Source organism: Limulus polyphemus, unplaced genomic scaffold (genome assembly GCF_000517525.1).
Source record: "Limulus polyphemus unplaced genomic scaffold, Limulus_polyphemus-2.1.2 Scaffold2514, whole genome shotgun sequence".
Taxonomy (NCBI): domain Eukaryota; kingdom Metazoa; phylum Arthropoda; class Merostomata; order Xiphosura; family Limulidae; genus Limulus; species Limulus polyphemus.
Window position 1 is genome coordinate 67131 of NW_013668124.1, and position 12734 is coordinate 79864.

The 12734-nt window shown below is 32.4% G+C and overlaps 1 protein-coding gene across 1 annotated transcript in view; it reads right to left on the reverse strand.

The window, feature by feature from the left end:
- LOC106467172 (uncharacterized protein KIAA0930 homolog) overlaps nucleotides 1-12734 on the reverse strand; it is a 64106-nt gene that overhangs the window by 24481 nt on the left and 26891 nt on the right. Inside the window, exons 3-5 of the mRNA XM_022395302.1 lie at nucleotides 8738-8839; nucleotides 4478-4555; nucleotides 2624-2736 (exon numbers count right to left, since the gene is read on the reverse strand). Coding sequence (XP_022251010.1) covers nucleotides 2624-2736; nucleotides 4478-4555; nucleotides 8738-8839 — 293 coding nt within the window. The remainder of the gene's footprint in view (nucleotides 1-2623; nucleotides 2737-4477; nucleotides 4556-8737; nucleotides 8840-12734) is intronic.

Genomic DNA, 12734 nt, shown 5'->3' on the forward strand with positions numbered 1-12734 from the left:
AAGTAAGTGTATAAATGGAAACCATTTCCAAAAATGGAAAGAGGCGAGTGGGGCCACGGTGTTTGATTCAATGCATGAGTGATATCTCCGCAAATAGAAAAAATAGGAGGTTCTTATTTTATATTCTAGCTTGTCAATATCTGTAATTTGAGTTCCTAATTCATACAAAACTATAGACTTAGTATTTTGACATCACAAACATCTAATTTGAACCAGTGCTGCATTTAACATACCATGTGAAACACACAAATTGATGTTTAACTGTGTTTTTTTTAATATCTACTTTTAAATTAAGAAATTAAATAATGTATAAGACTAGAATTTTTAATTTTAATCTACAGTTTGGTACCAAACTTATTGACATAAATTCATGAAATAGTAGTTCAATGAAATTTTGAATGCAAGTCAACAAACTCGATGACATGGCCTTTGACCCATCTGGAGAGGGTTAATATACAGAAAGAATTAGGTAATGCATAAATTTTATTTTACAGCTGTTAGAAAATAAAGACATTTCTTGTTAAAGTTATTACCTTTAACCTGTTACATATTTTAACTTATAATAATTTCTAAGTTATTGAAAGTTCGATATGAAAAGTAGCATTATGAAAAAAAAACAGCTTATTGTATATTTAAAACACTTGAGTTGTACAGAAACATTACACTGTATATTCCACTTGAAACATTTAGTTTAAGAAATATTTCAAAAAAGAACTGTTTTTTGTAAATTTTGAGTATAGTTACAAGAAGGCTATCTGCACTACCCATCCCTAATTTAGCAGTGAAAGACTAGAGGGAAGGCAGTTAGTCATCACCACTCACCGCCAACTCTTGGGCTACTCTTTTATCAACAAATACTATCTTATTAAGATACATTGAAAAATGGATTTTTTTTACATCAATTTCAGGTTAATGAAGTCAACAGAAACAAAATGGTAAACATTTACAAACAGTGGTAGCTGTTGTGTGTAAATAAGTCAGTTTCGTATGTTTGATCACTAAATATAAGAGAATTTCATATAGGTAATGCTCCACTTGAATATTTTGACTTCTTTACAGTATTATTTCTGAAAAAGAAAGAAATTACAAATAAAAAAGTATTTTAAAAAATGAAGTTTCCTCATAACTTACCATACTCTTAAATCTGATGTTTTAAATATTGAAACTATTTTTTAACTGAGAAACATCTTCATACAGTATTTCATGACTTACCAAGTATCTAAGCAATAAAAGTTGAGAAGCAGTCGACATACAGGAGTTAAATGTCAATAAAAAAAAGTAATCACATTGGAAAAAACAAAAACAATACAGTATGGTGAATGTAAAACATAAACTTAGGTTTTTTATGAAGAGTTTTAATGTATACAACTATATTTTATTATTTCTAAATGTATGAAACAAATTTTATATGGCAATAAGTTTGGATACATAAAGGTTATTCTGAATGACCACTATACCATTTCACATGTCTTGGTCTTTTTTTTTTGTTCTTGTTGTTACTATTTATTTATCTATTTTTTGTTTCTTATTTTCTACTTAAAAGCATTACAATCTTGATTAAAGAAAATATCTACTGCTGATTTGAATTTCTTAGCCACAGGTAAGTTTGGTGTAGCATTTAATTAGCATAAAGAAATAAACCAAGAAATATTTTACCATTTAGCCACTGGTACTAACCCTAAACGTATTTCCAAGTAAAAGGAAATTCATTTATCAAATTATAAAACATGTAACAAAAATAAAAGAAAACCACACACAAGAAAACACTTCTTCAGTAATCCAAATTCACCTATTATATCACATTTATAGTACCATATCATTTTGCCTCATTGTGCTCATGTATGTTTCTTGACATTTCACTCATGTATTTCAACTCCTCCTCAACTTGGATTACTTAGAGTTTTTTAATATCATGGAGTACTGTATAAAGATGTTTGTCTCATATAAACTATTTGAACATTCAGCACTGGGATTTGGCATTATAGGGAATTATGAAAAACTTCCACTTCTTTTTTTTTTCCTTTTCCAGTAGTAGATTCCTTTTTTCTTCTAAAAATAATCTATAAAAATGTCAAAACATTGAAACACAGTTACAATCTAGATTAAATTCTTTTAGAATTAGGGTCATGCATGCTAAAGTGACTTTTTATACTCGTTTGTTTATGCAAAAAATGTAAATGTTTGCCATCTTTCTTTTGTTGACCCCATCAGAATCACCTAACACATATGGCAGAAGAGGCATGTGACCTATCCTCACTTTTCAGTTGGTGTACATACATTAATATTAACAGCTATGTTATCTGACTTTGTTCCCCCACCAACTTTCCAACAAAGGGAAGCAGTCATGGACTCTACTGACCCAAAATAGTTGTAAAAAATTATTTTTTTGTATTTCGATGTATACTATTTGAATACTAATCCTGTTACTGGCTTTTAGCCATAGCTCTAGCTCATCTTCCATTTTATCTTCTGATGCTTCATGTGGTACAATAACCTCATTATACAAAGTTCATAAATCTCACATTCTTCGAGCTACTCATAAACTACCACTCCAATATGACCAAAACATAAATGGAAACAAATTATAGATTCTAAATACCATAGTTGTTCCATATTACATCACAGTAAACTCACCTCATCATAATTATCTACCATAAAAAATATATTTGGATATGATATTTCTTCACCTTCTCCTTTACAATCCATACTCCTTCTACTAGGTGAGGCATAAACTCTCTGAAAAATGTTTATTAATATGTATAAATACAAATAACGAAAATTTTACAAGTACAAATATATAAAAACAAAATTTCTTACAAATTTCACTAACTGATAATTTGGATGACATATTTCATTGGTTATAACTGGTGATGTTCATTTATACTGGGTAATCTAAAGTTAAATAATTATCTACAAAGTTTTATTAAGAAGTATTACAAGTCTACGACCACTTATAAAATTCATTTGTTGCTGAGTTTTTTCTTCAGGTGCATCAAAATATGTCATTATCAGCCTTAGCCTTTTTAAGAATATGCACACCAAATGCAAACCCTGTTTAAAAGTGCAAGTGGCCTGTGAAAAGTACTTATACCTATTACACGTAATACTTGTTTTTTCTCATTATCAACTGACAGCATGGAAATTTTACACATTAGATCAGACCACCTAATGAAAAACATGTTACTTCTACCCCACAATTACAGTACTAAGTCCACATTCAACAAAAAAAAGGCACCAGTGTCATCAGCTAGCCAACAACAAAAAACAAGATTAAACATAAGTATTAAACTTGTTTTTATGTATATTTTGATAAATTGTTATAAAAGTAAGTAAAATGTCAGAATTATAAACTAAGTTGCAGAAAAACATATGAAAAATCTTACATAAGATAATAGATAGAAATTCTCAGCAAGGTCTTTACATCAGCTGTTCATGAATTACATAATCAATTTATGCAACTTGAGCTATGCGGTTGCTGCATGAATTAGTTTTTTTAAAAGAAAGATTAGTACACAGACACAGATCAATGAGCAATAAAACAATATAATTAAATTAAAATAGTTGTGAGAAGGATAGAGGACTCAATATTTTAGGATAACTAACTGTAATTTTCTGTTACAATCTGTAGTCGTTTTAAAAAGAAAAAAATACTAATTTAGCTTTATTTCATACTTTTTGAGTTGGTTAGATGGTAGATCAAATGGGCCAAGTCTGTATAGTGTTAGATAAAGTAACAAATATAAAGTTTTATAGAAAAAACTAGAGGTTATGCATAGAAATTTGAAAACTGTAAGATGAAAGACATATTTTTTAACCTTAACAGAAAAATCACCTTGTACTCAGACTAGTCAGATTCTCAGTCAGATTGTTTGGGCACAAAAGACTTGTAATGTTTACTAAAACTTTCCAAACTTTGTGAAGATACACACACTACATTAAAAGTACCAGGTGGTTGTAAGGTTGGTCAAAATGACCAAGCTCATATGGAGAGTTAATAAAGATATGGCAAGGTTGGACAATTTAGACCTGAAATTGACCAGCAACTAACATATAAGCTCATCAGAATAGGGTACAAACAGCATGTTTTCATAATTTTCATTTACTTTTCACATAGAAACACCTTGTACTCTGTGAACCAGTACACATTACAATAATTACTAAAAAACAACACATCAAAAAAAAAAAAATTGTAAACCAAACAACACAATTGCATGTCATAAATGCATATGGTAGTTTCAAAACTTGTAATTTACACAATATTTTGCATAAGGTTCTGATTAGGGTGGCATTAAAAATTTACGAAATCTGCAAACAAAATACCAAGATATCTAAAAAAAGATATGGATAAGACAATAAGATTTTTTAAAGGTATATGGATGTCGTCAAGAGAATCAATTACAAACAGTTTTTAGATGAACACAATTACCCAAGAATCATTAAAATATCAAACTATTAATACTAATAAACTGTATTTTACCTGTGAATGTCTTCTAAGAACCTGCAAGTTTTTGGAACTTGTTCTAATACATATTGCACAGGTTAATGTATATTCAAACTGGAAGAAATGATAACAAATAATTATAACTTCAAAGTTCACACTGTTGGAATTAAAATTAATTTCAAACAGGTACTTACCCTGAAATACTGTAAGCAATTCTTGCTGAATTTGAAATCATGTTGTCAACAAAATGTAGCTCAAATTTCCAAGTGTCCTTTTTGGATTGCAGTACTTCCCCATATATTCCCCAACCTTCCACGTGACTTGTTGTGCAAGTGCCAGGGAATCTTACATAAACTCTGCTTTCCAACCATAATTTAGATTTTATTGAAAGTTGTGCTCATGATGCAAATTTAGATGTTGGGAGGCAAAAGGTAAGGTATTTCAGAGGTAAGTATTTGTTTGAATTTCATTTTAATTTTAAAATGTAAGTTTCAAATCAAGTAGACTTAAATCTGAAATACTAAAGGCCAGAACACACACAAACACTGGAAAGGGGAAGGGAACAGATGAACATGAAAAGAAACAGAAGAAAAAGAAATAACCATTTAAGACTACAAGATATAAGTATTAAAGTCAAGTCAGAATAGAATACAGAACCAGAAAATTTGCAGAACTGGATTAAAGGGATAATGAGCGGACTGGACATAAAGGACACTCAGAAAGAAGGCATTCCTCTCAGTAGAATACCTCTTCACCCATGATGCCCCTTGATTCAGGCAAAGGGATTAGTGTGTGTGCATGTTGACAATGCACATAAAAGATGTTTAGCCAACAGCAAGACATATACATGTAGGAGGGACACTATGTCCTTCTCCTGCAGTGGAAGGTTCTTGGGAGAGCAACTCGGACATGTATTATGAAAGGAAAGAACCCAGAAGCAGTAGCCCCACTTCATCTATATCAAAATTGGCCAGTGAGTCACATAACCAGCAAAATTAATGACTACTGAAGAAGAACCAAAGAAAGACCAAATCAATCCCTTGGGCCACCTAAGGGTCAAAAATATAAGTACAGTGCAATGATACAACAAAACATAAATAAATAAGTAAATAATAATAAAAACATTGATAATCCCCATCCTGGTTGGAGCTGAGACATCTATTGATTGTCTCATTTCCAATATCTCTAATGCCATGCAAGGATATGCACAAAGAAGTGATAAAAATACCCACTGAGGCACCATTAGCAACAAGATGGAACCCTCTAGTTTAGGAGAAATGCAGAGATATATGTGGCATACAAGAGTATGGACTGGATTAGAAGGAGATATCATGATAATTTTTTTATAACCAAATCATTTCTCAATCTCAAATATCCTTAGACTTGTCAACAGGGGTGTTGGGTGATATAGAAATACTTGGGTTGCCTAGACAAAATGCAGAGGTTAAAGAACATGCAAGAGGCCAAACTGACTGAATTGATATAAATACACATTCTCAACACTTAAGAAAGGATTTGTATCTAATATTTTTGTCTTTCTTTTTTATATTGCTTGTTTTGAAGTCACAATTATTTAAAATCATAGAAACCCTGGAAATGGTTAACAATCGCTATTGGGTAGAATATACAAGGACAATAACTCCCAACAGAGAGGACAGAGGTATTGGTGAAAAGATCCAGATCAGAAACAGGTAGAAGAAAAGTGGAACCTACAGTAAGAAACTCATGAATGAACCATGCTTGAAAGTAATCAAGAGTAGTAGGGGAAATTCCAGTAAATAACAGGGTTGAGGATAGTCCATGTAGTGATGACAGTTGATATTGAGTATGTGTAGATGATCAGCTAATGGTTTCACTACACTTGTGAAAACATAATGTGTCAATGCCAATTGAAAGGGGGAGGGGGCATAAAGTGATAAACCATTCCACAATGTGAAAAAATTAATATAGGGCAAATCAAGATGTGTAAATAAATGTCGTTTAATTCTTCATTCCCCATCCAAAAAACTTCAATGAAAGAGCTTTCATAAGATTCTCATAGATTTCACCTAGACAGTATAAAAACTTATATAACAAATGAAATGGGTAAGATCTAAAGCCAATCTCCTATTGTCTTTGGCACCCCTAAAGAGATGTAACATTTCCAAAGGAAATAATGAGGTACAACAACTATATCTCCTTAATCTCCTTATTGAGGAACAGATTTGAAATTTACAGATCCCAAATCAAATAGAAACTAGAAGTGTAAAAATTGGATGATGAATAAAAAATTGAACTGAAGAATATGAAAAACACAAGGAACACAAAGTCAAAGGTCTTTAGATGGACAAAAATTAGAAATCACCCCCAGCATTTTTATGGAGGAATCACAAAGAACACAGAGTCAATGACTGAATTATATAGACAAACCAGGCTTCCTTACATTGACATTAGGCTGCATAAAAAAGTGGGAGTAAATGTAATGAGCATCTAAGAACATTGCACACTGGAACCTGGATGAGACTAATGACCAGATGCTAAAACCCTAATACACACTTGCCATCAAGGTTCCTATGAAAGAGGAACAAGTTAAACTAAAATACATGCAAAGAAGAAAATTAAAACGAAGCAAGGATTTGTTTTTGTTAATATATATGTATATATATATATATAAGAACACATGGTAATAAAAGCATTACCAGTGAGACCCATTGGTAATGAAGGCATCAAGTAGATGTGTGATCTTGACTAAAAAATAATCAAAAGAGAGTAATTAATAATGGTACAAAAAAAGAATGTTTCTAAAGAAGACGAATAATAGCATGCAGTGCAGAATACTTACGATACGTCAAAGTAAAAAACCCATGTGGAAGTCTCTCATACAAAAGCTAAATTGAGGTTCAAAACTTGAGAAGAAAGAGTAGAAAGGGAATATGAAATGTATCAATACAAAACTAGTTTAGAAAAATATCTGCAACCCAAATATCAAAAGAATGTGGGCAAAATAAAAGATTCATGTACTTAAATCATCTCACAAAACACAAGTGCTCTCAGGTGTAAAAAAAAATAGGTTCAATATCGCAAATATACTTGAGAGAAAAAGAAATGAGATCAACCATCAGGATTATGGCTAGCACTGTAGCAGACAAATCCAGCTTTGCTGACTGTGAAGGCAATTTAAGCCTGACCAAATACTCAAACTTCATTAAAAATGAAAGAGAACATTGAGTGTTACACAAATTAAACATCCACATGATCGTGATATTCCCCAAGAATTGTAGTATACAATGGCATGAAAACACTGAACAATTAAGGCTGACAAAGCAGCTAAAAGTTTACCCTGCACCCAATGGGCAATTTGCTTAAATAAGGTCCCCAACTAACTTAAAGAAATTCCGATAATGGTGGAAAAACGTTGTAGCATAGTTAACAGCTTAACTATCACAAAGAAAAATCTACATTCTGGTAGAAAAGCAGAGCTTACATGAGATCCCCTGGTGCTTCACAATAACTCATGCAGAAGAGTGGAGAATTATAGGTAAGGGACACATGTTCTGTGATGCATAAAGAACATTCAGAAATTTGAGTTATGTTTTGTTGACAGTCAAACTCAATATGGTAAGGCTTTCAGTATTCAATACATAATTCACAGCTAATATTTCTTGTGCTTCTAAATTTCCACAAAAGTAGTAAAAAATAAAGTAAACTTTACATATGTATATATACCTATCATAACTGATAACACTCAGAACAGAATCTAATTATAGTAACAAACACTATTCACAGGAGCACTGAGATAGTTAATAAATGAAAACAAGAGTTGCATCTAATTAGACAATAGTTGCTAACATAAAAAATGTGGATAATTAGTTAAGAATTTATACCTAGAACTGGGTATAATAGAGTAATAAATGATAACACTCAGAGAGGTACCTAATTAGTTGACAACTAAATACTCAAAAGTAGTTAAGACTGTTTAGTAACAGCTGACAACAAGAGCAATGGCAAATGAGGTAATAACAGAATATGAAAATTAGAACTAAAGTAAAATATGACAATCTTTTCTTCTCTTCCAGAGCCTCAAATTGCATAATACGACAATGCTGTTATTTGTGTACCAGAAATAGGCATTTATCTACAAGGGGTAATTTTGCATTCTAAACGAAATCCTAGTTTTTTCATATACAATGAACTGGTTAACGTAATTTATGACATAAAACAAAATTTAAAGGTTTCTACTGAATTTATATATCTTTGTTATATGTTTTTAAGTACTGGATCTATAACTTTTCATTAATAATGAACTATTTGACTCACCTGATGTAAAATAAGATTTAAGTATAGAGTTTCTTCCCAATCAATGTCTGTGTCAGCAATAGGCAGTTTTCTTGAATCTTTTCTAAAAACTTCAATCACTTTCTACATGAAAAATAAAGTAAAAAGTTATGAAATCAAACCATAGTTTGTCATCCTTTTTTGGTTTTACTATTCACCAAAAATACAAGATAATGTTACCTGATGTACAGTAACTCACAATTAAAAATGTTTCCTACAGTATAAATATGTATCTGTAGCTTATACAACCGTGATATATAATCTATATACCAGTGATCACGTTAACGCAAATACTTGCATCCTGGACACAAAATAAATCAAGTGGATAAAATACAAAAACAAAAAACTATGTATTCACAGGACTGACATAAATTGAAAAGGGACACACAGCGGATGTTTGAATTTTCTTTTTGATGAAACTGAAAGGGCTCGACATCAAACATTTAATTTTAATCATAATAGATGTGCATTTGAAATGTACCCTACTGCAGACAGGCACAAGTTCTGACTTTAAATATACATAATAACCTGACTTGAGACATACGGTGTTAGTACTCTTCAAAAGTGTCGTAGTATTTTCGCATGTGCTTAAAAACTGTGTATAAAGTTCATTTACATCAATCGTACTGAAATTTTTGACCTGGCGTGACTACAAACTTACCTATCAATCAAGTTATCAGAAATATTTCCAAATTTATTCAAGTTCTATTCCTTCACTAGATGGCCAGATTACTGATACTTACAAAGAACTAAACTGTAAATTCTAACTGTACATATAAGATCCTTCATACACGGAATTAGACCTGCTGACAAAACATCCACAATATAGTGCACCATATAGTAACCTAAGATAATTTAAGTGTGTGAATAATATGGCATTGTGCCTAATTTATTATTCAATATTATAATTTACCGATTTATTTTGATACACCGCACCCTCTGCTGTGGACTGCAGTTTCACCTGTTTAAGGTTTATCATCAGCACAGCTTGGGTTTGAATGGGTCAGCAAACCAAAGGAATACGGGGTGCAGAGAATCAACGAAAGCATTAGGCCTCTACTTCACAAATTAGATGTTCAGTTTTAACTTTGGTAATATAATTATTTACCAGCTGGTCTGTTGTATAATATTGAATAATAAATTAGGCAGAGTGCCATAATAATATTCACACACCTAAATTAACTTAGGTTACTATATGGTGCATTAAAAAGGGCTCAAAAACCTCACATTTGTTGGAGATATGTCACCATTATAAGAGATCTAACTGTATGTCTTCTAGTTTGCTGATCAAAGCTGTGTTAATGAGCCTTGAATAGGAGAAACTGCAGTTCACAGTAGAGAGTGGGGCAAATCAAAGAATGCATTAGACCTCTATTTTAAACTGTTCTTTCATTGATTCCTACTGAACAATTGTTGTCATGAAGTATAAATGCCAGATGTTTAATTCGCAACAAGTCACACAACATCCTAACTACAAAAACAACATTAACTAAAGGGGCACTCAGCATTGATCATACTCGGCTCTCAAAAACGGACAAAATGTGTCCGTATGTCCATCGTTATCAATAAACATGGACCATTTTTGGCAAGACAATGGGGAATAACATTCTACATATGTCCACCAAGATTAATCAAAATCAGATCATTTTTGACCAAGTTATTGATCAAAAATAGTGTGAAAAATCGGTCCCCATATTAACAGACTGGGAATGTTTGGATTTTCAAGATCTTGCTGTGACTTTGACCCTACAAAACTAAACACTTCTAAGTTGAGTCATAGTCCAAGTGTATACCAACTTTTGTCTAAATCCATTTTGTCCTTTTTGAGAAATTTTCTTGACAAACACACACACATAGGGTGAAAACATAACCCCCATACCCTTTTGGTGGTGGAGGTAATTATTATGCAAATAGTTTTATTTTCTACATAATCAGGAGTTTAGAAAGAATAGATTTAAACATAAACAATATAATGGAGTTTATGATAAAACATGCAACACACATGTGCTTAATAATATTGTTAAGGGTAGGGTTATAAAGAAAGCAATTATTAGCTGCAGCATAGCAACTCATAGAATGGCTTTGAGGTTTTTTCTCAAGTACAAACTTTAAGCTCATAGCTCCGTTATCCATTGAACACTTTGAGATCTAATTTTAGCTTTTTACTCAGAAGGTCAACCCTTTTGATCAATGTATTTCACCACGCTCAAGATCTCATAGATTAATTTACTCTAATCCTGCCTAAAATAATTTTAATTTGAGGGTAGGCTGGTAGAGATCCTGATTAGTAATAATATTAAATCATGTACATCATGTTAAAATGGAAAAAAGGTCTGGTAGATTAATATACTCTAATCTTGCCTTAAAAATTTCTAAATGTCATGGCTATTGAAGATTCTCTATTGTATTCATTATAAGACATTAGTATTAGGCCTATTACATTTTTAATCTAGTCCATTAGAGATTTTTAAAAATTAGAAAAGAATAATAATAGTTTTCCAACTACACTATATTCATCATATTGTTACGACAGTGGAAGTCACGTGACACTGCTAGTGCATGCATGACTGAGTTTCTAGAATTATCAAGGAACTCGAAACTTTGGTGAAGCCTCTTTGTTAGTATATAAGCCTGGCAAGAAAAGCCAGCAGAAAAGAATGTATGGTTAAGCGAACAGTAGTCACGTGAGTTATTGGTAATTTACGATTCTGTTTCGAGCTAGTGTGTGTTTTGCACTTGTAGAGAGTGAAATTATCGACATTGTGAATCGCTGTGATTTATAGTGTATATTATAAAAGTTGTTAAGTTTAAAGTGACGAGACACGTTCTGGCTGTAGAATTACTGTGTACTAAAAGTTTATATCGAGAAAGAATAAACTGGTTTAATCAAAAAAGGACTTGTATCGTTGAAGTTCCTCAGAAAGAATTTCTACCGGAAATTAACAAACAAGTAGATACGCAACAAATTGGTGTCAGAGAGTGGGACGAAAAAGGAAAGAAAAAGAAAAGAAGATGAAAACAAGAAGTGGCAAATCAAACTACAATTTAGCAGATTTGATGGCAGCAATACAAGAACAGTAAAAGAAACAAGAAGAACAAGAAAATAAACAAGAAAAGAGACTACAGCAGTTGGAGGAAAAAGAAATGAAACAAGAAGAATGAGAAAAGAAAGAAGAAGAGAGACAATAGCAATGGCAAGAAAACCTGCAACAGAGGCAGCTCGAACAGCAAAATAAACAAAATGAGATTACAGCAGTTGTTGGAGGAAAAAGAAAAGAAACAAGAAGAACGAGAAAATAAACAAGAAGAGAGACTACAGCAGTGGTTGGAGGAGAAAGAAAGAAAAGAAACAAGAAGAGAGATTACAGCAGTAGCAAAAAAACCAGCACCTGTGGCAACTGGAACAAGAAAGGAAACAAGAAGTACAAATGGAGAAGATTAGTAAATTTTAAAGTGAATTAAATACGTTAAAGGACGATTTACTGACTTTTACACAGGGAGGATATATTAGCCATGGTTCTAATCAGCCCCAGACAACAGGAAGCCCCTTCCAAAACCCGCTACTAAACCCTAATGCAGACATCTTCAGTCCTGCCAGAAGTCACATTTCAGATATGACTGTCAGCAATAGGGGTGATTTAGTATGAAGGAAGCCACAGAAATTCAATGGAAGGCACCATGGGAAGCATATAGAGCTACTGGCAGAAATGAATAGAAGGACAGAGGAGCAGAAAGCAGTGTACCTGGCAACAAGCTTGAAGGAACAACCACTGGAAATACTTGGACAGTTTTCAGCAGATGACACGCTCTGGAAATCAGGTATAGAACTCAAAATCAGTCGAAGTCTACACAGCTAAGTTTATGACGAGAGTGCTAAAGGGAAGCTAAAGGGTGCTAAAGAGCTGGCACAGTATTTGAAAAGTATGGCACACAAGGCCTACCCAACTGCACCACCCGATGTCTTCAAGCTGTTGCTGAG